Consider the following 27,517-nt stretch of genomic DNA (forward strand, 5'->3'; position numbering starts at 1 on the left):
TGGAAATATCAAACACCATTAAATGCATTTTCCTAAAATATCTCTTTTAAAATAGGTATTCCACAGTTCCTGCCGAGCAATTCACTTTTTCTCTAGAAGTAAACGCTTTTTTGCGGCCAGTTTGTTCAGTTTCACAACCCAGCATTCTTCTTTGCGGTTGGTCTGGATTTTACAGAACATGATTGAGGTAAGAAAAAATTGTGTGTGTAGAAATGAGATAAAAGCTATAGGGAAGAAAAAATTCAAGGAATAAAGATAGTAATTTGGTTATTTGACAGAAAATTAAGTGTCCACCACATACTGGAATGGAAAACAAGTAATCTTTACTTGGTTTATTTTTTCTTTAAAACCATTTCATTGTGTCATACACATTTAGAAAAGTGAACAAAGCAAAAATGTACCACTCAGTGAGATACTGTAGAACAGACATCTGTGTAATACCACTTGGATCAACAACTAGAACACTGACAGTTTATGTCACATTTTCTTTCTACTTTTACAATTTGTATGTTTATTCTTCAACATTGTGCTTTAGTTTTACCTGAATATTTTTGAGCTAGTGAATAGAATTGTACGTGTATATTCTTTTCTTGTTGTTGTTGTTTTTGAGTTGGAGTCTCAAGCTGGAATACAGTGGCACACTCACGGCTACCCTGACCTGCTGGTCTCTCAGCCTTCCAAGTAGCTGGAACTACAGACGCACGCTACCATGCCTGGCTAATTTTTGGTTTATTGTAGAGACGAGGTCTCACTAAGTTGCCTGGGCTGTTCTCGAACCCGCGGGCTCAGGCAGTCCACTTGCCTCGGCCTCCCAGAGTGCTGGGATTACAAACTGAACCACTGAGCCTGGCCTACATGTATTTTCTTTTGTGTCATATTTCTTTTGCTCAACATTATGTTGTGAAATATACCCATCTATGTAAATTAACTTGCTTATATTTTCTTTTTTCTTTTTTTGAGTTGGAGTCTCACTCTGTCACCCAGACTGGAGTGCAGTGGCCGCTCCCGGCCACCGCAGCCTCACCTGCTGGGCTCCGGGCTCCGGCGATCCTTCCGCCTCAGCCTTCCAAGTAGCTGGAACGACAGGCGCACGCTACCACGCCTGGCCAATTTTTGTTTTATTGTAGAGATGAGGTCTCGCCAAGTTGCCCAGGCGGGTCTCAAACCCGCGGGCTCAGGCAATCCACTCACCTTAGCCTCCCAAAGGAGCAGGATTACAGGCTGAGCCACCGAGTCCAGCTCATGCTTATATTTTCATTGTTGTTGTTCAAAATATGATTTTACCACAGCTTATTTATCTATTATGTTCATATACATTTGGTTATTTACGTTTTTTTGGCTATTATGAAAAATGCATGTCTTGGTGTGTATGTAAATACTGTGTCTATACATAGAAATGAAATTTTTAGGTCATGAATGTGTATATATCTTCTCCATTAGTGGATAACATCAAAACACTTTTCCAAAGTGACTTTAACAATTTGCATACCCACCATCAGTGATGAGAGGATGTTTTATTTTATTTGCTATCGTAATTTATGTTATCAGTCTTTAATATTTTAGCCATTCTAGTGGGTAAGTAATAATATCTCATTGTGATTTTATTTTATTTTTTGAGTCGGGGTCTCTATCGACCAGGCTGGAGTGTAGTGGCACAGTCTTGGCTACCGCAGCCTCGACCTGCTATGCTTAGGTGATCCTTCTGCCTCAGCCTTCCAAACAGATGGAACTATAGGTATGTGCCACCACGCCCAGCTAATTTTTTAATTTATTGTAAAGATGAGGTTTTGCCAAGTTGCCCAGGCTAGTCTCGAACCCCTGAGCTCAGGCAGTTCTCTTGCCTCTGCCTCCCAAAATGCTGGGATTACAGGTGTGAGCCACTGTGTCTGGCTCATCGTGATTTTAGACTGGATACAAAAACAAGCTCCAACTATAGGTTGTCTACAGGGGATACACTTTAGATTTTAAAGTTACAAATGCGTTAAAAGTAAATGAGTGAAAAAGATGCATCATTCATGCCGCAACCATAAAAGCTAGAGTGGCTGTGCTAATATCAGATAGTATAGACTTTACAACAAAAAAGTTTGTAGAGATAAAAAAGGAATTTCACAATGATAAGAAGATCAATTCATTAGGAATATATAACAATTGTAAACATATATGCACCTGATGATAAAGCCCCATGATACATAAAGCAAAAACTGACAGAATTGAAGGGGAAAGTAGACAGTTGAACATTAATAGTTGGAGACTTCAGTACCCCTCTTTCAGCGTTGGATAGATAGAAGATGAACAAGGAAATAGAAACTTCGAATAACAGTAAAAACTAGGTAGACTTAACAGACATTTACAGAAAACTTCATCCAACAACAGCAGAATATAAATTCTTCTCAAGTGTACATGGAACTGGAATTACAAACCTCAGTAAATTTAAAAGGTTTGAAATCATGCAAAGTATGTTTTCTGACCATAAAGAAATCGAATTGGAAGTAACTGAAGAAAACTTCGGAAGTTCAAAAAACAAGGTGAGCCGGGCTCGATGACTTAGCCTGTAACTCCAGAGCTTTGGGAGACTGAGGTGAGTGTATTGCCTGAGCCCACGGGTTTGAGACCCACCTGGGCAACTTGACGAGATCTCATCACTACAATAAATCAAAAATTAGCCGGGCGTGGTAGTGCACGTCTGTAGTTCCAGCTACTCGGAAGGCTGAGGCGGAAGGATCACCGGAGCCCAGCAGGTCGAGGCTGCAGTGGCTGGGAGCGGCCACTGGAGTCCAGTCTGGGGGATGGAGTGAGATTCCAACTCAAAACAAACAAACAAACAATGTGGAAATTAAACAACACACTTTTAAATAATGAATGGGTCAAATAAGAAATCACAAGAGAAATTAGGAAATACTTTGAGGTGAATGAAGAGAAAAGGGCAACATACCAAAACTTACTGGATGCAGATAAAAATGTGCTTAGGAGGAAATTTATAACAAGCCTGTATTACATATAGGAGACTACATTTACAAAGAGGAAAAATATTAAGTCAGTAATCTAACATTCTACCTTATGACACTGGAAAAAGATGAGCAAACTAAACCCCAAACAAGCAGAAGTAGAGAAATAATAACATAGAAATTAATTAAATAGAGAATAGAAAAACAATGAAGAAAAAAATAGTTTCTTTGAAAAGATTAGGCTTATACTGGTAATCATAGCGCTTTGGGAGGCCAAGACAGGAAGATCACTTGAGGTCGGGAGTTTGAGACTGGCCTGGACAATATAGCAAGACCGTGTCTTTACCAAAAAAAAGTTATCTGTGTGTGGTGGTGCACACCTGTAGTCTTAGCTACTCAGAAAGTTGAGACAGGAGGATTCCTTGAGCCCTCGAGTTTGAGGCTACAATGAACTGTGATTGTGCCACACTGCACACCAACTGGGCAACTGAGTGGGACCTTGTCTCAAAAAAAGTAAAAAGAAAAAAAAAAAGATCCGCTGGACTAACAACAAAAAAAGAGAAATAGAAGACCCAAGTAACTAAAATTATGAATGAAAGAGGGGATATTAATACTGACCTCAAAGAAATAAAAAGCATTACTGGGCAATACAGTGAATAAGTATATGCCAACCTATTAGGTAATATAAAATGGAAAATTTCTAGACATACACAAACTATTGAAAATGATTCAAGAAGAAATAATCTGAATAAATCTATAGCAAACAAAAAAATTGAATTAGTAAGTAGTAAATTCTTACCTGGAAAGGCCCAGGGCCAGATGGCTTTCCTAGTGAATTTTACCAAAAGAATTTTTTTTGAATCGAAGTCTCACTCTGCAGCCCAGGCTGGAATACATTGGCACAATCCCAGCTCACTATGGCCTTGACCTTCTGGCTCAGGTGATCCTTCCACATCAGCCTCCAAAAAGTAGCTGGGATTACAGGCGTGCACCACCATATCTGACTTTTAAAAACTTTTTTTTTTTTTTTTTAAGAGAGGAACTCTCCCTATGTCACCCAGGCTTTTCTTGAACTCCTGAACTCAAGCAATCCTCCTGCCTCAACCTCCCAAAGTTCTGAGATTACAGGCATGAGCCACAGGACCCAGCCTTTTCAGTTGTTTCTAATGTACTGTTAAAGCCCATTCATTAAGTTCTTCATTTTTTGTTCTATAATTTCTTTTTTCCTATATAATTAGCATGTTTATTTTAAAGTTCATGACTGTGAATTTCAATATCTGTAGCTCCCATGGTCTGTCTCTTTTTCCTGGTTTTTTTTTTTCGTGTTCTTGTTCTTCATATGCGTGGTTACTTATCTATATGTATGTGTGTATATATGAACTAGATGTTATATTTGCAAAATTGTGTATAGAATTTATGAGAGCCTTAACATAATGCTGTCTTGCTCTAGATAGGATTTATGTTTATTTCTTTTATTCTTCCAAGAGCCAGGATTATCTCAATTTAGTTTTATAGTTGAGATGATTCAAATCTGAGTTTTAGTTCGTATGAGAGCCCATCATCGGGTTTACTCTTGCACTTAGAGTAGAGCCCTTTGCAGTCCTTAGCCAGTGTGAGGGGGATTGACTTTCATCCCCATACCTTAGGAAGTGCTGATGTCTGCTCTGTGTCACCCTAAACTCACAAGGGCCTACCACCTGTTAAAGGACCTGGCTCATAAATATTTTTTGAATGGATAAATTAATTTACTATCTGCCAGGCACTGAGATACTTACTAAAATATACATTAACATTTGACTATTAAAAAAATTGTATCTGGAACAAATTTTAGAATACAAACTTCAAAATGTAAGAAGAGTTTGAAATATAATAATATTACTTTAAAGCACTCTATATTTAACTCTTGAATAGAATCCTCAAGGTACTTCTTATAAGTAACCTACAAATGACCTCCTTTTTGGAACTCATGTCATTTGTTTTCATTTTATTGATCCTTTGTGCTATTAAAGTTAACTTATCTTTTAATATTTATATTTGCTTTTCAGTTCAGTTATTTACTTAAGTATTTTTTTAAAAAAATATCTTCAGGCTGGGCACAGTGGCTCAAGCCTGTAATCCCAGCACTTTGGGAGGCCGAGGCGAGAGGATTGCCTGAGTTCAGGGGTTTGAGACTAGCCTGGGCAACTTGGTGAGACCGCGTCTCTACAATAAATCAAAAAAAAAAAATTAGCCAGGCGTGGTGGTGTGCGCCTGTATTTCTACTTGGAAGGCTGAGGTAGAAGGATTGCCTGAGTCCAGCAGGTCAAGGCGGCGGTGGCCATGAGCAGCATGCCACTGCACTCCAGCCTGGATGACAAAGTGAGATTCCAACTCAAAAAAAAAAAAAAAAAAAAAAAAAAAAAAAAAAATATATATATATATATATATATATATATCTTCTATATGCCAGGAATCTTCCTAGGGGTTGCAGGTATGATTGTGAATACAATCTCATACCTGCCCTTTAAGGATTTTAGGGTCAGGTAGAGAAGCAGTAATGCTATGAGATAATAGCTGGATGGAAGCTATCCATGGGGTGTGCAGACTGAGTCAGGAGGATTGTAGGAGGGAAACAGAGTTGGACAGAGCTAGGAAATGCTAGTCTTTTTTTTTTTAAGTTGAAGTCTCACTCTCTCACCCAGACTGGAGTGCAGTGGCCGCTCCTGGCCACCACAGCCTCAATCTGCTGGACTCTAGCAATCCTTCCGTCTCAGCCTTCCAAGTAGCTGGAACTATAGGCACACACTACCACGCCTGGCTCATTTTGATTTATTGTAGAGATGAGGTCTCACCAAGTTGCCCAGGTGGGTCTCGAACCCGCAGGCTCAGGCAATCCACTCACCTCAGCCTCCCAAAGGTGCGGGATTATAAGCTGAGCCACCAAGCCCGGCTGGAAATGCTAGTCTTGAAGGACAAAGGAGACTTGGATAAAATTTGTTTCAGGAAATTGCTTTCCTTAGGTTAATAATATCCTAACAAGCATTTAAATTTCTCTACTAGCTAGTTTAAAGCAGTTTGACATTTGTTTCCCTTGATATGCTTTAGACCAGGAATTGACTTTTTTTTTTTCTGTAAAGGCTAAAATAATAATATTTTAGGCTTTGAGGGCCATAAAGTTTTTGTCACAACTACTCTGCCATTGTAGCATGAAAACAGCTGTAGATAATCCATAAACAAATGAGCATGGTTGTGTTCCAATAAACTTTTTTTTTGGACATGGAAATTTGAATTTTATTTAGTTCCGTGTGTCAAAATATTCTTCTTCTTTTGCTTTTTTTGTAACCATGAAAAATTCAAAAACATTCTTAACTTGCTGTGCAAAAAGAAGTAGTGGACTGGATTTGGTCTATGAGCCACTGTGTACCGTGCCTGCTTTGGGCTATGATAGTGTATTTGTGTGTCTAAACTAGAATATATATTTTGCTTTTTTTAGAACACAAAACACATGCCTGGCTGTCTACAGTGGCTCATGCATCTAATCCGAGCAAGAGGAGGAGGCCAAGGCAAGAGGATTGCCTGAGCCCAGGAGTTTGAGATCAGCCTGGGTAATATGGCAAGACCTCGTCTCTACAATAATAATAATAAAAAAAAAATTAGCAGCACCTGGTGGCACGCAACTGTAGTGCCAGCTACCTAGAAGGCTGAGGCCAAAGGATCGCTTGATTCAAGCTGGTCAAAGCTACAGTAGCAGTGATCATGCTACTCTAGCCTGGCAGCAGAGTGAAACTATGACTCAAAAAGAAAAAAGAAAAAAAATAACACTAGCTTGATGTAAAACTAAAGCTTTTTTATAAATATTATAATACTATATAGAAAATCTCTCCTACTAAATCTCATACCCTGTAATAATCGCTTAGAACTATTTGAAATATATTCTAGAAATAGTTTTTCTTTTTCTTTTTTTTTTGAGTTGGAGTCTTACTCTGTCACCCAGACTGGAGTGCAGTGACATGCTCACAGCTACTGCAACCTTGACCTGCTGTGCTCAGGTGAACCTTCTGCCTCAGCCTTCCAAGTAGTTAGAACTACAGGCATGTGCCACCACACCTGGCTAATTTTTTTTTTATTTATTGTAGAGATGAGGACTCTCCAAGTTGCCCAGACTGACCTCAAACCCGCGGGTTCAGGCAGTCCTCTCATCTCAGCCTCCTAGAGTGCTGGAATTATAGGTGTGAGCCACCACATGGCTGGCTAGAAATAGTTTTTCTGTGTACATATTAATTTTTATCAAAAATGAAATTATATCTACCGATAATGCGCTTAATCATATACTTTATAGTTTAGCCCTTTTCTTAGTTTTGTGCTGTTGTGTTTTCAAGGTGCAAAAGGCAGTTGAAGAAGAAAATTGTTGCTTTGGGACTCTTGATACCTGGTTGCTACATAAACTAACAAAAGGTAAAGATGACCTGACAGATCTATCTCAACTAACTGAAATTTAACCAAGAGAAATGATTTGCCTGAAAAAAGTGGAAGTTACTTTGTCCTGTATTCCAGACATACTGCTCTTTGACACCCCAATAACTACATGTTGTAGTAAAACTAGACTTAGTTCGGATTTATTATAAGAGGAGGGCAAATTTTTTTTTTTTTTTTTTTTTTAGTTGGAGTCTCACTCTGTCGCCCAAACTGGAGTGCAGTGGACGCTCCCGGCCATCACAGCCTCGACCTGCTGGGCTCTGGCGATCCTTCCGCCTCAGCCTTCCGAGTAGCTGGAATTGCAGGCGTGTGCTACCACGCCCGGCTGATTTTTTGATTTATTGTAGAGATGAGGTCTCGCTGCCCAGGCGGGTCCCGAACCCGCGGGCTCAGGCAATCCACTCACCTCAGCCTCCCAAAGGCGTGGGAGAAGGGCAAATTTTAAATTGTGATGAAATCCTAAATATACACCTAGGGAACAGGCTTAATTCAAGGGTGATAAGACTTGTAGCCTGGCCAGGCACAGTGGCTCAAGCTTGTAATCCCAGCATTTTGGGAGACCAAGGTGAGAGGATTGCCTGAGTTCAGGGGTTCAAGACCAGCCTGAACAATATGGCGAAACCTTGTCTCTAAAATATATCAAAAAATTAGCTGGGTGTGGTGGCACATGTGCACCTATGGTTCCAGCTACTTGGAAGGCTGAGGTGGAAGGATCACCTGAGCCCAGAAGATCAAGGTTGCGATGGCTGTGAGCATGTCACTGCACTCCAGCCTGGGTGACAGAGTGAGACTCTGACTCAAAAAAAAAATAAAAAAGACTTACAGTCAGTACCAAATGTGCCACTTTGCAACTGGGTATATGACTATGGTGATCACGCCACATTTCTGAACCTCTTTCTTCATCTTTAAACTGAGATTATAAAGTGACAATGTACATGTAAGTGCTTTTGTAGACTATAAAATTCATAAAGATTAAGCGAGAAATTGCTTTTGGAGACTTCTCATTGTAAATATACATTGTGGGATGAATTTGAGAGTAGACAAAAGCCTCAGTTCTACATTAGGGATAGGTATTGATTCATACTCTTTGATAATAAATGTGTTCTTTCTCATGTAAATTTAGGTTCTGCATATGCCACAGATTTTTCAAGTGCTAGTACAACTGGACTTTTTGACCCATATAAGGTAAAGATTTTTTTCTTCTTTTTGAATCACTCATTTCTGTGTAATGTAAGTTGGATTTAAAATGTTTAAGTTAATTTATTTTAACTGACAAATATACACAAAGGGTACTTGGTCCACTACCAGGGGAAGTGAGGGCCAGCTAGAAGCCCCAGTTGGAAACCCAAACTTCACCTGCATGCAGCCTATTTATGTAGTTAATCCTCACTTGTACACTATATCGCTATAATACAATTTTCTTTTTTGAGTTGGAGTCTCACTCTGTCGTCCAGGCTGGAGTGCATTGACACTCATGGCCACCTCAGCCTTGTCCTGCTGTGCTCAGGCGATCCTTCTGCCTAAGCCTTCCAAGTACCTGGAACCATAGGTGTGCGCTACCATGTCTGACTAAGTTTTTGATTTATTGTAGAGACGAGGTCTCTCCAAGTTGCCCAGGCTGGTCTTGAACCCCTGAGCTCAGACAATCCTCTCACCTCTGTTTCCCGAAGTGCTGAATTATAGGCCTGAACCACCGTGCCTAGCCTATAATACAGTTTTTAAAACTTAGATATATTTATTATGTACAATGTGATATTTTAAAATATGTTTATAGGTTTGAAATATGTAAATATGTATATTCTGATGATGTGTTTTTATGCTCAGATGTGTTGGAGTGGGATTATTACCTCCCTGCTTTCGATACCACTCTCTCTCCTACCTCCTGTGAGGGACACGAGGTAAATAACAATCATCAGACACAGAAAAATCCTTGATGACATTTTGCTTTGGTGAAGAAAAGCATTTTATTACATGTTTGAGGGGCATGCTCATTATGTAGCTTTTGACCTATGCTAGAAACAATTTGCTGCATTTTAGAATTAATATTTTTAGAACTATAACTAATTTTTTAATCAATTTTATTTGAAGCCACAATTTTGGATCAGTAGATGAAGAGATATTTGGTGTGCCTATACCAATAGTTGCCTTGGTAAGTAGAAAACTTGAGGGTTTGTCTTTGTATAGAATTAACTAAATGAATATATGAGTAGCTGGGACTAGCTTTAAGAGAAACAAAAGATCCTTGACAAAATAAAGTATCTTTTTTCTTTTTAAGTTAAAGGACCCTGGATATGACCAGAAGTATCCTCTGTATTTTTGGAAAGGAGATCGCTGGGTCAGTCCTCTATCATAGAGGCATTCATAACCTTTTCTGACTTACCTGTGCATTGTTTTTCAGAAAATGGTTAAATTTTTTTAAAATGTTGCATTCTGTGTAGTTTTTAGTCTATATTGGTACTCTGAGAAAAAAACAGTGATGGAGCCAATGCTTTTAGAGATGATCAATCCTATTGAATCTAGGGATAGGTTCAGAATTAGATGAAGATATGGCTAGAAGAGCTATAGAATAGTGAGAAAGTGTTCTTCAGATGAGTTTTGGATCTTTAAATATTGCTGTATGCAGATCTACATTTGATTATAAACAAAATGTTATAATTTTTCTTTTATCAAAAATGTGTGGTTGGGAAATGAATGGTTTTTGACACATCTGTTTAAACACACATCTATCACTTTTTAAAGAAATTTGTGAGAGTCACTTATTCTGACTAATGAATGATACCTTTATAAGTTGAAAATGAAAAAGTTGTAGTTCTTTTCTGTATAACTTTTATTCTTATTTTCATTTCTAAGATTACTCATCTGATACTTAAAAGTCATTTTAAGTAGACAGCTCATTAAAAATCCCTGGGCCTATCAGGTAGCCACATAATGTTAGTCCTAGAAAGACTACTGTCTTATGGTTGTTGATCCTTTGTTCTCTTCAGGATTTTTTTTAATTAAGGAAAAAGAAAAAAAAAATGTTTTATCTTGAGTACAATAAGTGAGGCATTGAGATATAATGAAATGGGCCACTGCTAAGATAGAGTCTTACATTTGATCATTTTTGTAGGTTGCTGACCAGCAGTCAGCCATGTTTGGAGAGTGCTGCTTCCAGACAGGTGACGTGAAATTAACCATGGGAACTGGGACCTTTATGGATATCAATACTGGAAATAGCCCTCAAAAGACTGTTGGAGGTAAGTAGTCTGAACGTATCTTATTTATTTATTTATTTTTGCGTTGTAGTCTCACTCCGTCGCCCAGACTGGAGTGCAGTGGCTGCTTCCGGCCACCGCAGCCTCGACCTGCTGGGCTCCGGCGATCCTTCCGCCTCAGCCTTCCAAGTAGCTGGAATTATAGGCATGCGCTACCATGCCCGGCTGATTTTTTGATTTATAGTAGAGATGAGGTCTCGCTGCCCAGGCGGGTCTCGAACCCACGGGCTCAGGCAATCCACTCACCTCAGCCTCCCAAAGGCGTGGGATTACAGGCTGAGCCACCGAGCCCGGCTATCTTATTTATTAATAAAATATCACTTCTTCTGTTCATATTTAATTTCTGTGATACTTATGCTATTTTCCCACTTTATGTCAAAGATATTCTCTAACATATTTTGTATTATTATTCTTAAAGACAGTTAATTTCCATTTTCTTTCTTTTTCCCCTTTAAATTAAAGCATAGCTGTGAGCAGTGGTTCACACCTGTGATACCAGCACTTTGGGAGACCCAGGTAGGAATTGCTTGAGCCCAGGAGTTTGAGACCAGCCTCGGCAACATAGCAAGACCTAGTCTCTATGAAAAATTTAAAAATTAGCCAGACATGGTGGCATATGCCTATAGTCCCAGATACTCAGGTGGCTGAGGCGGAAGGATCACCTGAGCCCTAGGAGGTTGAGGCTGTGGTAAGCTGTGACTGTGCCACTAGATTCCAGCCTGGGTGACAGAATGAGACCTTGACTCAAAAATAAATAAATAAATTAATTAATTAAGCATTAAAAACCCCCAAGAAACATCTTAGAGAAAAACTCAGAAGGATTAGGGTATTTTGGTCAGCGGTAATGTTTTAAACTCCTTTCTAGAGCTCCATTTTTTTTTCTATATATTAGAAAATTCTTCTTTTGTTAATTTTTTTTCTTAGTGGTAGTTCCCAACTAGTGATCCAGGCATGTTTAGGGTTTTAATGACAGTTGCTAAGAATTTGCTCCTGGGATATGCAAGCCAATACATCCAGATTGTGGAATTATACCATACAGGGCTGAAGGCTCTTAGTTTAGGCTTTGTTGCCCTAGCATAGTTACTCAGAGGTGGTTTTTAAAATTTTTTTCCTACCTTTGATCCCATCTCAAGCTCTTCTTTTTTCCCTAATGGGAAAATAGAAGCTGGAAAATGTTGGTTATTACATTAGCTTGTAATAATAGGAGTCTTGTTTGGAAACCATGGATAAGCACAATAGCATAGTTGCTTTTTAAGCAAACCAATTTCATAGTAACGTTTTGTTTCTTAATTAAAATATTTGTTACCATGTTTCTAGAGACACAGATACATCTATAGTTAATAAAAACTAATATTTATTGTTTGTATTATATGCCAGGCACTGTGCCAAGTTCTTTTATGTATTAACTTCATTTCTTCTTAGAGTAGCTTTCTGAGGTAGGCCATTTTACAGTCAAGGAGGTTAGAGACTTGCAGGACCACAGCTAGTACATGTCAGAGGGCTAAGATTTGGACTCGGACATTTTGACTTTAGAGGCACTTAGCAATTTTTTTTTTTCTCAATTTGAGTCTCATTCTGTCACCCAGGCTGGAAGTGCAGTAGTACTGTCATGGTTCACCACAGCTTAAAACTCCTGGGCTCAAGATATCATCCCACCTCAGCCTCCTGGGACTGCAGATGAGTGCCACCAGGCCAGGCTAATTATTTTTTGTAGGACAAAGTCTTGCTATGTTGCCCAGGTTGGTCTTGAACTCCTGGGCGCACTCAATTCTTCTGCCTTAGCTTCCCAAAATGCTGGGATTACAGACGTGAGTCACAGTGTCCAGTGCACTTTGTAATTTTTTGAAATAGTCAAATCATTCAATTGTGGAAGTCGCTGTAATAAATTATATACAGAGGGTGCCAAAAAAAGTATACACATTTTAAGAAAGGAAAAAACTATTAAAATTGTAATACTCAATATATACCAATAACAAAAGATGAATACAAGTCACATTTATCTTCTGCAATTACAAGAGGTGCTCAAAGTGGTTACCATTAGTGTCCAGACCCTTCTGGCTGCAGTGAGCATCTCTTAACATTTCTTAAAATATGTACGAATTTTTTTAGCACCCCTGTTATTTATTATATGACTTACATTATTTGTTTGTTTGTTTTGGAAGGCTTTTATCCATTAATTGGGTGGAAGATTGGGCAAGAAGTTGTATGCTTAGCTGAAGGCAATGCAGGAGACACTGGTACTGCCATAAAATGGGCTCAACAATTAGGTAAGTCATCTTTTAAATGTGTTTCACAACCAGTCTTAAAGAATTTAAGAATGCCACAGGATTGTAGATCAGCAGGGAACTAATGGATGGTTCCAATAAAACATTAAATTAAAGTGCCAGGTATTAGAAGAAAATACAGGATATTTTTATGATATTAGGATGATAAAAGGCTAGGTATTAAGGCCAAGAACCATAAAGAAAAAGGATTATAAATTTAAGTGTATAAAATATTAGCATGTATAGGCAGAGATATGCCATAAACAAAATTAAAAGACAAATTGGTAAAAACAATTTGTAGCTGTGTCAGATAAATGAATAAAATAACACAAGTGGGCAAAGGACAGAAGTACAGTAATTTCATAATTCATTGACTATTATAAAACACTGTTCACATTCGTTCATCAAATAAGTATATATTCAAAAAGTGGTATTATCCGCCATTGTCTATTGTCAGTCTTTTGTCAGAGATTAATAAACTTGATGATGCTTACCATTGGTAGAAATGTAGAGAAAAAAGCATTCTTGTTTTCCATTGGAATGAGTGTTAGTATGACTTTTTTGGAGGACAATCGGACACAATCTGTGTCATTTTATAGAGCACAAACCTTCTCTCAGTTCTACTCTGTTTCCTATGGAAATAATAGTACAGGTATGCAAAGACATGTGTATTCACGGGTTTTTTTTTTTGAATTGGAGTCTCACTCTGTTGCCCAGACTGGAGTGCGGTGGCCGCTCCCGGCCACCACAGCCTCGACCTACTGGGCTCCGGCGATCCTTCTGCCTCACCTTCCAAGTAGCCGGAATTACAGGCATGCACTACCACGCCCGGCTGATTTTTTGATTTATTGTAGAGATGAGGTCTCGCTGCCCAGGCGGGTCTCGAACCCGCGGGCTCAGGCAATCCACTCACCTCAGCCTCCCAAAGGCGCGGGATTACAGGCTGAGCCACCGAGCCCGGCTTATCCATGGGTTTTTAATGAAGCAATTGAAAATAAGTTCTGTCTAATAACAAAACATTAAGTAAGTAAATGTCAGTGCATTTATACAGTGGAACATTGTACAATCACTTAAAATAGCAATGTAGATGTATCTCTTATTGACATGGAATATTATCTATGATAATTAAGGAGGGCATGAAGCAGTATAGAATAGTCTAACAGAATATTTTTTGCCTTTTCTTTAACTTCTTTATTGAGATATAATTCACACAACGTGTAATTCACTTGTTTAAAGTATACAAGTCATTTTTTAAAAAATATTTTCACTGTGGTGCCACTATCACCACAGTCTAATGTTAGAGCGTTTTGTTTTCTCTAAAAGAAACCTCATACCCATTAGCAGTGAATCCCTATTTCCCCCTACTTCTTCTCTACCCCTACTCTACCATTAATCTACTTTCTGTCTCTGGATTTGCCTATTCTGGACTTGTATGAATGGAATCATATAATATGTGGTCTTATTGACTGGCGTCTTTCACTCAGCATAGTGTTTTCAAGATTTGCTCATTTTGTAGCATGCATCAGTACCTCACTTCTTTTTATTACTGAATAATATTTCTTTATATTATTCAGCCATTATTTATAATACTTAAGCCATTATTTATTCATCACATGTTCATTGACGGACATTTGGGCTGTTTTTACTTTTTGACTATTAATAAGGAATAGTTATACATATATGTAACCATATTTCATGCATAAAGTATGAAATTTTATATACAAAAGTATTAATAGTAGTTATATTTGGTGATTAAATTATAGGACAGGCCATAACTTTCTACTTGGCAGAGTTGAACTGAGCTGAGTTGTCTAAAGACAAAGATTATTGTATTGCTAGAAAACACACTCTAGAAGGAAAATGCCAATCAACTTCTTCCTTCTTCTTTGATCCTGCACCAGCATTATAAGCATAAGATAATTTGTTAACCAAAAAAAACCCTGTTTATTTCAAAGCTCTTTATCATTTAAAAATGTTTTCCTAGCTGGGCATGGTAGCTCATGGCTGTATTCCCAGCACTTTGGGAGATGGAGGTGAGAGGATTGCCTGGGTGACAGTGAGACTCTGACCTCCCCCCAAAATCTTCCTTCTTAGATGTGTTTCTTTTTTCTTTTCTTTTTCTTTTTCTTTTTTTTGAGTTGAAGTCTTATTCTGTCGCACATGCTGGAGTACGGGCCTGGCTGATTTTTTTGATTTATTGTAGAGACGAGGTCTCATTATGTTGCTCAGGCTGGTCTCAAACCCCTGAGCTCAGGTAATCCTTTCACCTCCATCTGCCAAAGTGCTAGGATTACAGGCAAGAGCCACTGCGCTTGGCTAGATGTGTTTCTTTTAATATTCTAGACATATATCTTTAGAAAACTCTAGGTTATCAGAAATAAAAAATATGGTTGCATATTTCTTCTTTTTTAGTTATACCTTGTACTAATTTTACTCCTTCTCAGAAGATGCAAGGAAAAAGCAGAATAGTTACTTTACACTGATCAGTTTTAAAAAGGTATCATTCCAAGTTCCATATGATATCAGATACACATTATCAATGGGAATCATTTCCACTGCTTAGCCGGGTTGGGTTTCATTCATTGTGATTTTCAAATGGTGAAAACTCTTCTCTGGGAGATGTAGCTAAATGGCCCTGACCTCAAAAAGTGGTGTGATTTCTTTTTTTTTTTTTTTTTTTTTTTTTGAGTTAGAGTCTCACTCTGTCGCCCAGACTGGAGTGCAGTGGCTGCTCCCGGCTACTGCATCCTCGACCTGCTGGGCTCCGGCGATCCTTCTGCCTCAGCCTTCAAAGTAGCTGAAACTACAGGCGCAGGCTACCACACCCAGCTGATTTTTGATTTATTGTAGAGATGAGGTCTCAGCCAAGTTGCCCAGGCAGGTCTCAAACCCGCGGGCTCAGGCAATTCACTCACCTCAGCCTCCCAAAGGCGCGGGGTCACAGGCTGAGCCACCGAGCCCGGCTTGGTGTGATTTCTGATAAAAGCACAAGGCTTTTCTGAAGGCCAATCTCATCTCTGGCAGGAAAATGAAACTCTTGGTCTAACTAGAGGGAGAGAGAATTCAGAGTTGAATTATTTACCTTAAAATTTCAAGCATTAGCATAGCTAAATATTACTGGTATGTATTTTTCTGAAATTTACACAAACAGCATTTGACTATGTCCCTTTCTGAGAATTCACTTCAATAGCTATATTGAAAACAATAACTAAATTATCTTTATGAGTAACATAGTATGTAAGCGCCTGAGTCATTTCCTTAAAGATTGTAAACTCTGCTGGCTCTGTGCCTTTGTGTCTTTGTGTAACATACTCAGCTTGTTCCATTCTAAATGTTGACTTCCTTTTACCCCTTTTTTTTTTTTTGAGTTGGAGTCTCACTCTGTCACCCAGACCAGAGTGTAATGGCCGCTCCCGGCCACCGCAGCCTCGACCTGCTGGGCTCTGGCGATCCTTCTGCCTCAGCCTTCCAAGTAGCTGGAACTACAGGCGTACTCTACCATGCCAGGCTAATTTTTGTTTTGTTGTAGAGATGAGGTCTTGTCAAGTTGCCCAGGCGGGTCTTGAACCTGCGGGCTCAGGCAATCCACTCACCTCGGCCTCCCAAAGTGCTGGGATTACAGGCTGAGCCACCGAGCCCGGCCCCTTCTACCCCTTTATTGGGTTGAATAACTCAGGCTCAGGTGTAAAAGCTGTTTTAACTTGGTCTCAACTTGATTTTTAGATTCAGTTTTTGTTGTTGTTGTTGTTTGTTTTTTGAGTTGGAGTCTCACTCCATCACCTAGGCTGGAGTACAGTGGCATGCTCCCAGCCACTGCAGCCTCCACCTGCTGGACTCCGGCGATCCTTCCGCCTCAGCCTTCCAAGTAACTGGAGCTACAGGTGCATCGTACCACGCCCAGCTAATTTTTTTTGACTTATTGTAGAGATGAAGTCTTGCCAAGTTGCCCAGGTGGGTCTCGAACCTGCAGGCTCAGGCAATCCACTCACCTCAGCCTCCCAAAGTGCTGGGATTACAGGCTGAGCCACCGAGCCTGGCCTAGATTTAGTTTTTAATCTTTCTCATACCATTCTCTTGCTTTTTATTTTCCTCTAGCTTCCTATGTTAACTGCCACATGATCATTTCTTTTGTTTTTAATTTAATCTATTTCTACTCCCCTTTACCTTTCATGCTTTCATGGAGGTTACAGTCTGGCAGGAAAACATTCATTAAATGAACAATTTTTAAAAACAAAAACATGAGCATTAAGTACCAAGAAAGAGAAGTAGAAGTAGCAGGATCACTGACTTTCTTTTTTTTTTTTTTGAGTTGACAACTCGCTCTATCGCCCAGACTGGAGTGCAGTGACAAACTCACGGCCACCCCAGCGTTGACCTGCTGGGCTCTGGTGATCCTCCTGCCTCAGCCTTCCAAGTAGCTGGAACTACAGTGCGTGCTACCATGCCCAGCTAATTTTTTTTATTTATTATAGAGATGCAGTCTCGCCAAGTTGCCCAGGCTGGTCTCGAACCCTCAGGCTCAGGTAATCCACTCCCCTCCCAAAGTCCTAGGATTACAGGCTGAGCCACCGAGCCCAGCCTGACTGCTTTCTAAAAGAAGGACTTTATCTAGTCTGAAGAATTAGAGGGCGTCTTTAAAGAAATGATGTTTCAGCCAGGTGTGGCAGCTAACACCTGTAGTCCCAACTATCAGGAGACTGATAGCTTGAGCCCAGGAGTTTAAGGCCAGCCTGGGCGATATGGTGAGACTTCTGTCTCTTAAAAATTTTTTTTGACTGGGCACAGTGGCTCAGCCTATAATCCCGGCACTTTGGGGGCTGAAGCAAGAGGATTGCCTGAGCCCAGGGGTTCGAGACCAGCCTGAGCAACTTGGGTGAAATCTGATCTCTACAATAAATTAAAAAATAAGCTGGGCGTGGTAGTATGCGCCTGTAGTTCCAGCTACTTGGAAGATTGAGGTGGAAGGATCACCTAAGTCCAGTAGGCCGAGGCTGCAGTGTCCGTGAGCATGCCATCATACTCCAACCTGGGCGACAGAGTGAGACTCCAACTCAAAAAACAAAAAAGAAGTAATGTTTTGGCTGAACACTGAAGGAAGAATAAAAATAATGGTTGAATAGGTGGGGGAGGAACGTGGTCAAGGAGTGGTCCAAACAGAGAGAACCAGTGTAGAAGGCCCCAGCAGGGAACATGACCTACTTAAGGGACTAAAAGAATGCCATATTTACTACAATTGAGGATAGGTCCCATTTCTGCTGTCTTCCCATAACAAGGAAGGGTCAGGGGACATCTTTTCCTTAGGAGTATCATTTAATTGCTACATGTCACATCTTCTTGCTGTAGGCTGTCCCCATAGGAATTCTTGTGCATGTTTAAAATTATCAAGGATTCTTGTTTACTAGAAACAAGGGAAACTGGTTCCTTCTCCTTGGGTACCTCCCCAAGAGAGATACAATCTCCTTTGTAAACACAGCTGAGATAAGCATTCTCTTCTATATGAAGTAATTGTAAGTGATAGTGATTAGTTACATGTTGCTTATAATGAGTAGGATTCGGAGAAAATGGTGGTCTTAGACAGCTCATGGCCCTGCCTGCTGTTCTGCTTCCTGCTGCGATGACATAGTAAGATAAGCATGGCTCATTGCTGGAGTTGGAGTAGAGTCCAAACATGAATGCGCCTTGAGTCCTCAAGTAGACTGTGCAGACCCAGGTCTGTGGAGAGTACCATATAGATGCTGTTGAAAATGCTAGCAGCTGTTAGGACCCTGTTGACGTTTTCTAGGCGTGCAGCCTGCTGAGCCAAGAGAAAATCTCCTCAGTATGTGGAGTAGAAAGAGCTGGCTGGGCCTGTCCCTGAGAGAGCCTGCCAATAGTGGACATCAGTATAGTTTGTTCTGAACTGCTCCCCTTTCAAGCTGAGAGAGGACCAGTCTTTCATACTCATACCTAGAGAAACCCAAGCACTGAAAGTTTTCACTCTTGACCTCTCACTACTAAACCCAAAAGCCTAACCTGAAAGAGAGCCCAGAATAATTGAGAGCGTACCTTGAAGGAGGGTGACCAAGCTCAACCAACCACAAGCAAGTGACTCCTACAGAGCCAGATGTAATAGAAGAAACAGAAGATTAAAACAGCAACAAAAGAAAAGCCTAGTGAAAATTCTTAAAGGGATAAATGAAAATACTGCAAAGAAATTTTTGCAAAACATGAGTTTTGAAGAACAAAAGCCATTGTATATAAAATGTAAAAAAAATTAATAAAAAGTAGAATATAGCCAGGCATGGTGGTATACGCTTATAGTTCCAGCTACTTGGAAGGCTGAAATGGAAGGATCACCTGAGCCTAGTAGGTCAAGGCCGTGGTGGCTGTGAGTGGGTTACTGCATTCCAGCCTGGGTGACAGAGTGAGACTCCAACTCAAAAAATTAAATAAATAAATACTAAGTAGAATAAACAGTGCTAAAAAACTCAAATGGAGTCAGGAAGAATATAAAAACAAAAAAGAAAGAAAGAAAATAAACATAAGAGACTTAGAGGAAAGATCAAAGATTTTTTAAAAATGTGAATGATAGTCTCTCTTCTGGAATATTCCTTTTCCAGAGAGAGGAAAAGTAATAAATGAAACTGTAATAACTAAACAAACTATTGAAAATAAACTTCCCTGAGCTGAAGAAAGACTTGAGTTCTTAAACTGAAATGGCTTACCAAGTTAAAAAAAATAGAGACCAACTTAGTTATACGTGGATGAATTATCTGACTCCCAAGGATAAAGTAAACCTTCAAGACAGGAAGAACGGTTTGTTTATGAGGAAAAAAGAATCAGACCGGCATAGACGTTAATTGTAACATTTGGAAGATAGCACAGCATCTATATAATACAGAGAAAAAAAGACAGTAAGTCAGTATTCTGGTGTCTTGCTAAGATATCATTCATATTAAGCATAAACAGGACATTTCTTGGCTATGCAGTATATACTTTCTGAGGAAATTATCCAAGGAGATACTCCAGCCAAAAGGAAATAGACCAAAGACTTCAAAATGGAGAAAGCAAAGTATATAAAAGTGTTTTATAAATAAAAATTGTTTAATGATTTTTTTTTTTTACTGGTAGCAGGGCATACTTCTCTTTGTTCTATTTTATTTGAACTGCTCTTATGCCAAACTGATTTCTTTTCTTAATGTAATGTAAACATTATTTATGTATATTAAGAACATAGTTTTTGATATCCCTTTAAGAGACTGAATTATCTTAACATTGAAAAGAGTCCCTATCAATCCAGACTTAACACTTTTATGGGTATACGGGTGTGCTGCAAAATAAAGTAGTGTTTCTGTTAAATGTTTCAAAATGATATTCTTTTTTATTCTTCCCATAAATGCTTTAATTCCATGCTGTGCAATTTATAAGGCAAATTGCTTGTCAGAGATAGACAACAGAGTGTGTTTTTTTTCTGTTCTTCACTCTGCTTTTTGCTTATTTATGTTTTTGTTTCAAGTCCATATACATCCCTTTCAGAACACACACAGCCAAATCCTGTTCTCAATAGCCATGCTTAGAAAAGCAAAAGGGGGCAGTGCTTGGTGGCTCAGCCTGTAATCCCGCGCTTTGGGAGGCTGAGGTGAGTGAATTGTCTGAGCCTGTGGGTTCGAAACCCGCCTGGGCAACTTGGCCAGACCTCATCTCTACAATAAATCATAAACTAGCTGGGCATGGTAGCGCACGCCTGTAGTTCCAGCTGCTTGGAGGGCTGCGGCGGAAGGATCGCCAGAGCCAGCAGGTCAAGGCTGTGGCCGGGAGCGGCCACTGCACTTCAGTCTGGGTGATGGAGTGAGACTCCAACTCAAAAAAAAAGAAAAGAAAAGAAAAAGGGGATGGACTTAGAGGATATAGTACTGAGTGATCTATCACAGAACCAGAACCGTATATCACATGTTCTCACTCATAAGTGGACCTTGAACAACTATCTTAATACTTTAAGAAAGGGATAGGCAGTAGTGGGAAACTGTGGGGGGGGCACAACTCATTTACAAGGGCACCTGCATAATGAACATTTGTATACCTAACCCTGAATTGTACCCTACATCTTTAAAAATTAAAAAGAAAGGGGCCGGGCTCAGAGGCTTGTACCTGTAATCTCAGCTACTCAGGAAACTAAGGCAGGAGTATCACTTGAAGCCAGAGGTTTGCGACCGGCTTGAGGAACATAGTGAGACCCTGTCTCTACAAAAATTTAAAAATTATCTGGGTAACCCCCTCGGATCCCCTCCTACTGTGGGAGCTTTTCTGTCCTCTCAATAAATCCTGCTTTAAAAAAAAAATTAGCCATGCATGGTGGTACACGCCTGTAGTCCCAGATATTCAGGAGGCTGAGGTGGGAGGTTTGCCTGAGCCCAGGAGCTTGAGGCTATAGTGGGCTAAGTTCCTGTCACTGCACTCCAGCCTGGACAACAGAGTGAGACCCCATCTCTAAAATAATGAAAAAAGAAAGACAAACAAAAGGATGGAAAATCTCAGCCATTACATCATAGTTAGAATTGAATAGTAAACAAAAGTATTTAAATGTTATTTAGCCACCTGGAAACTGAAATGTCTTTTTTTTTTAAAGTAGCATAGGGCCAAGGAAAAATTTAAATATAACTTAATCTGTGAAAACCATACTTGAGAAAAATGATGAATGCCTGTTAACAAGAAGAAAAAAGAGAAGTATAACAAACTTCTAAGCCAAAAAAGATAAGGCTATATAATTTATAAAATTGAAAGGCAGCAAAAAGTAAAATTGATAAACTAAATCTGTTTTTTAAAAGTACCCAATTATTGGTACCTTATATGTGTTTCACTGGGTATACACACACACACTCACAAAGGGAGAAAACGAGAACACTATTTAACTTTTTATTTTGAAATAGTTCAGCTGGGCACAGTGGTTCATGCCTGTAATCAGGAGATGCTTGGTGTTTGTTAGTCCTGTTTTTGTTCTGTTAATTTTGTTTACCTGCATAAGATGTTTTCTTATTTCTCTGTTGTATAATTACTGTTTTTCCTTTTGTAATAAATAATTTGTGGGTAGATGCTTTGAGATTAGCAAGAGATCCCATTTCTCATCAAACTTACCCCATCCCCTAAATTTGGCATTCATTGATGATTCTTGCTTGAATCAGTTTCCATTCTCATAGTTACAAATTGGTGTTTCTAAGTTCATTATTCCTTCTGTGTTTGCTAGGTAGCATTCTGTTGTATAAGGAAGTGCTTTCTCTTCTCTCATATATGTTTATCTGTTATTAGTATAGACTCATGGTTTCTTATTTTATTCAACAGATTATACTGTTTATGGTTTTTATTTATTTTCATGCTCAAATATTCCCAGATTTGGCCAGTGAGAATCCCTTCAAACTGGCTTCTGTGTCTTTTAAATGTCCATGTCAATTATTTTTTGTTCATTCCCTTAGTGTCTGCTTCTTACATCTTTCCTACCTTTGCCCTGGTATTAGCCACCTTACCAGTGAGCCCTGATTTCTTTTAGTGGGAAGTGCTATTTAAGGAAAATGACTTGGGGTGTCATCTCTTCTAGGTCCTTTTAGCAGAGCTAGAAATTTTGTGTATGTATGTGTATTAAAAATCCACACTTATATTGTATTTCCAGTTCTAGTCTAGCCCTTAAGGGTTCTTCCTTGTCTTTCCCAGTTCCATATTTTTATTTTCCTTTTCCCACATTAATAACCCTAGCTCTTGATATTTATTCACTTGCTCAATCTTAAAATAGATACAAATGAGTTTCAGAATTAATAGATGTGTACCACCTCAACAAACAATAATTTGTTCAGGATTGTTTGCAGGTATTTTTTCCTCTTTATATCAAGCATATATGGTCAAAGCACATTATTCAAACTTTATTTGGAATAGCTTTTTAAAAAATTTCTTCAGTGATTTTATTAATTTGAAATAGAATTGAGTTCATTTGTTTCTGTTTTTCAGTTTTACTCCCCTCGCTATTCTTTCTTTAAAAGTTTTTATTTTAGCCAGGCGTGATGGCTCACGCCTATAATCCCAGCACTTTGGGAGGCCTAGGTGAGAGGATTGCCTGAGTTCGACAATAGCCTGGGCAACTTGGCGAGACCTCATCTCTACAGTAAATCAAGGAAAATAGCCGGGTGTGATGGCGCATGCCTGTAGGAAGGCTGAGACAGAAGGATTGCCTGAGCCCAGCAGGTCGAGGCTGGGGTGACTGTGAGCATACCACTGCACTCCAGCCTGGGGGACAGAGTGAGACTCCAACTCAAAAAAAAAGAAGTTTTTATTTTACTTTTTAAATGTAGATTATTAACATGGTTCTCAAAGCCAAAGCCATGAAGGAAGATGTACTCAGAGAAGTTGGCTCCCTCCCCGTCCCTTCATTCTTTCTCCCTTGTTGTTGTAGGTAACCACTTCATTCTCTTTTCTTATTTGTTTAGTTATTTTTGCAAAAACATAAAGATGCATGTATTTTTTCTTATTTTCTCTTATTTCTTACACAAAAGAAGTATGCTGTGTATGCTCTTTTCTAGTTTGCAATCTTCACTTACTTTCAAAAGCACCCTGGAGTGGAGGCTGGTTGTGCTGACTCATGCCTCTATTCCCAGTACTTTGAGAGGCCAAGGCAGGAGGATTGCTTGACCCCAGGAGTTCAAGGCTGCAGTGAACTTTGATCATGCCACTGCACTCCAGCATGGGTAGCAGAGTGAGACCTTGTCTCTTAAAAAAAAAAAAAAAAAAAAAAGCGCCTCTAAAGAGACCTAGGACACGGGGTAACAGCAGTTACAACTCAAGCACAAATGCTGAAATCGTCGCAAAAAATAAGTGAGGGTTGCGGAGCATAACACTTTCCATGTCAAAGTTCAAGTTTCCCCATCACCTTTTGAGTATAGTTGTAACTCCAGCATATAGTTACTTACAAATCTTGAAACCTACTACAAGTTCTCTCTTTTGGACTGAAAAATAAACCCTGCAAATGCAAGGCCTCAAAAAATTGGTTAAAGACCCAGAGTTGTTCCTCTCCACTGAAATCTTTTGTGTAAGGTGAAAGATTTATATAATCTGAAGAGAAACCAGAGTATGCCATGTCTGTTGTTACTGCAGCCGCAAGATTGTCTTGGGCAGGTAAGACCAAGGGAGCAAAAAAAAATGCAGCAGCAGCAAGCAACAGGGAGTTCCCCCATCCCCTTGGCTTGCTGTTGTATGTGCCTGTGCTGCTGGGCTGCTGTTGCTGCTACCATGGAATTGCTTGGGAGCCAGGGCCTGAGAGAATGAAAACAATCTTAAAAAACCCCCAAAATTATTATTTCCCTACTCTGTCCCTTAGAGACCTCTGTCTCCTATTGCTCAGACCAGAAAGAGTGGGCTTCTCTTGAAGCTGTTCACATTTGCACCCAGTGTACAGATCCAGGTTTCAGGTTTCAGGCTGTCCCTGAGTCTAGGCCAAAAAGTATCAGAGAAAATAAAAAACAGGAAGCTCACAGCCAGTTTGGTGGTACTTTGAGTCCCATCATCTGCCTGCTTGCTTACTGTTCCTCATCTAGCATCCTTAGTTGGCTTTCAGTGAGAGAGACAGTGAGAGAGACAGAGTGAAGTGTACGTACTCCAAAAGACTTTTCCTCAGTAAGCTCATTTCAGAACAGTTTAAGTGGAAGATCATTTAGAGAAATTCTTCAAGCAAAGGATAGAACAGAGTGAAGAATGTGAATAAAATAGATCTCTCTCTCTCTTTTTTCTTTTGTTTCTTTGTATATTACCAAAAGCTTTCCTCAAACCAGCTGTCTAGCATGTTTTTCCACATCTTGTCTTGATTTAAAAGTTTAGACATTTGGACATGATTTTTTAAAATATAAATTTTTAAACCTTTTTTTATTTTTATTTTTTGAGTAGGAGTCTCACTCTGTCACCCAGGCTGGCTGGAGTGTAGTGGCACACTCACAGCTACCGCAGCCTCAACCTGCTGGGCTCAGATGATCCTCCTACCTCAGCCTCCTGAGTAACTGGAACTATAGGTGCCCACCACACCCAGCTAATTTTTTGATTTATTATAGAGACAAGGTCTTGCCAAGTTGCCCAGGCTGGTCTCAAACCCCTGGACTCAGTCAGTCCTTTTGTCTCCGCCTCCCAAAGTGCTGGGATTACAGGCATGAGCCACCATGCTTGGATAATGTTTTCTTTTTTTTCTTTTTTTTGAGTTGGAGTCTCACTCTGTCGCCCAGACTGGAGTGCAGTGGCTGCTCCCGGCCACCGCAGCCTCGACCTGCTGGGCTCCGGCGATCCTTCCGCCTCAGCCTTCCCAGTAGCCGGAATTACAGGCATGCGCTACCACGCCCGGCTGATTTTTTGATTTATTGTAGAGATGAGGTCTCGCTGCCCAGGCGGGGCTCGAACCCGCGGGCTCAGGCAATCCACTCACCTCAGCCTCCCAAAGGCACGGGATTACAGGCTGAGCCACTGAACCCGGCTCATGTTTTCTTTTTAACATTAATTTTTAAAGTGCTAGAAATATTTTGATGTGTTATCTGGACATTTTGAACAAATGAATGAAACTTGGATTTAATAACTCGTTTGGATAAAATGTGTAGTTATTATCGAATGATCCTCATTAACTTGAGTTTTATCGTAAGTGCTCCTTGAAAGTCTTTCTTTAACCAGTTGTTCCTTATAAGTGCCACAAATTGTACAATGAAATATACCCAACTTAATGAAGGCTGTCTAAAGCCAGCAATATTTATTCTGATTCCTGAACTATTTCATCTGATCTACGCTGTGGGTCCTACATGCTTATTCAGAATTCACTTTACAAACAAGGAGATACACATGGCCAGTGAAAAAGTGTTTCACTGTATTAGTCAATAAGGAACTACAAAAATCAAAAAAATCAAACTGCCATAATATACCAAAATTACTAAAAGGAAAAACATAGTATCAATTATTGGCAAGAATATGGGGTAACTGGAGTTCTCATGCTGCTGGTAGGAGCCTTAAATTGGTACAATCATTTTGAAAAACTCTTTGGCCATATCTGTTAAAGCCAGTCCTAAATTTGAAGACTGTAGGACTAAACAGTTCATCCATTAGTATTAATAAACAGAAGTGTATACATATGTCTACCAAAAAGAATGAATGTACGTACACATGAATGTACGTACGTATTTATATTAGCCAAGCACTGGGAACTACCTGTGTGCATATCAGCAGTGGAATAGATTAATAATAAATTGTGTGTAGTCACATAGTGAAACACTGTATAGAGGTGAGATTGAATGGACTACAACCACATGTAACAATATGGGCCAGGTGCAGTGGCTCACGCCTGTAATCCCAGTACTTTGGGAGGTCGAAGTGGGAGGGTTGCTTGAGCCCAGGAGCTCAAGACCAGCCTGGGCAATATCGCGAGACTTCATCTTTACAAAAAATAAATTTCAAAAAACAATATGAATTAATCTTACCAAAGGTGCTATTTAACAAAAGAAGTTTGTATCTTGATCTGGGTGTGAGTTACCTGTGTGTATTCAAAATGTAAAAATTCTTCTAGCTATATACTTAGGATTTCTGCATTTTTCTGTATGTATATCATATACTTCAGTAAAAAGTTTACTAACTAGACCAAGATTGGTGAGTCACGTCTCAAACTCTTGGGCTGTCACGCCTGTAATCCTAGCACCTTAGGAGACTGAGGCAGGAAGATAGCTTGAGCCCAGGAGTTTGAGACCAGCCTAGGCAACATAGTAAGACTTTGTCTCTACAAAAAAAAAAAAAAAATCAAAAAATTAGCTGGGCATGGCAGCACATGCCTATGATCAGGAGGCTGAGATGGAAGATCGCTTGAGCCCAGGAGGTTGAGGCTATGATGACCTGGGATTATGCCACTGCACTCTGGCCTGGGTGACAGAGTGAAACCCCGACTCATAAAAAATAAAAAGATTACTAAATGAATTAAGTGTTGATTTTTTTCATTTGCTTGTTTTTAAAAAATTGATTGTTAGTGTATCTGTTTGCTACTAGTCCCTTATAGAACTCATTAGATGGGTTAGTTTTTCAGTTGATTCTCTTGGGTATTATAGGTAAATAATACTTTCATTAGAAAACTAGGGTGGCTCTTAGTTTTAGGAGAATGATTTTTTTTGTTTTTCGAGGCTGGAGTGCAGCGGCATGCTCATGACCACCCCAGCGTCAACCTGCTGGGTTCAGGCGATCCTTCTGCATCAGCCTTCCAAGTAGCCAGAACTACAGGCGCATGCTACCATGCCTGGCTAATTTTTTTATGTATTGTAGAGATGAGGTCTTACCATGTTTCCCAGGCTGTTCTCGAACCTGTGGGCTCACGCATTCCCCTCATCTCGGCCTCCCAAAGTGCTAGGATTATAGGCTTGAGCCACCACACCCAGCCTGAGAATAATTTTTAATGCCAGAATTATTTTTATTTTTATTTATTTATTTAATTTTTTTTTGAGTTGGAGTCTCACTCTGTCGCCCAGACTGGAGTGCAGTGGCCACTCCTGGCCACCGCAGCCTCGACTTGCTGGGCTCCGGCGATCCTTCCGCCTCAGCCTTCCGAGTATCTGGAACTACAGGTACGTGCTACCTC

The 27,517-nt window shown here is 39.6% G+C and overlaps 1 protein-coding gene across 1 annotated transcript in view; it reads left to right on the forward strand.

Moving 5' to 3' along the window:
• Positions 1-27,517, forward strand: part of GK5 (glycerol kinase 5 (putative)) — a 59,853-nt gene that overhangs the window by 15,529 nt on the left and 16,807 nt on the right. The window contains exons 4-10 of the mRNA XM_021717218.1: positions 56-187; positions 7,304-7,379; positions 8,524-8,585; positions 9,225-9,298; positions 9,489-9,549; positions 10,510-10,636; positions 12,817-12,921. Of these exons, the coding sequence (XP_021572893.1) occupies positions 56-187; positions 7,304-7,379; positions 8,524-8,585; positions 9,225-9,298; positions 9,489-9,549; positions 10,510-10,636; positions 12,817-12,921 (637 nt within the window). The remainder of the gene's footprint in view (positions 1-55; positions 188-7,303; positions 7,380-8,523; positions 8,586-9,224; positions 9,299-9,488; positions 9,550-10,509; positions 10,637-12,816; positions 12,922-27,517) is intronic.

Source organism: Carlito syrichta, unplaced genomic scaffold, assembly GCF_000164805.1.
Source record: "Carlito syrichta isolate Samal-C Ts95f unplaced genomic scaffold, Tarsius_syrichta-2.0.1 Scaffold309473, whole genome shotgun sequence".
Lineage (NCBI taxonomy): Eukaryota > Metazoa > Chordata > Mammalia > Primates > Tarsiidae > Carlito > Carlito syrichta.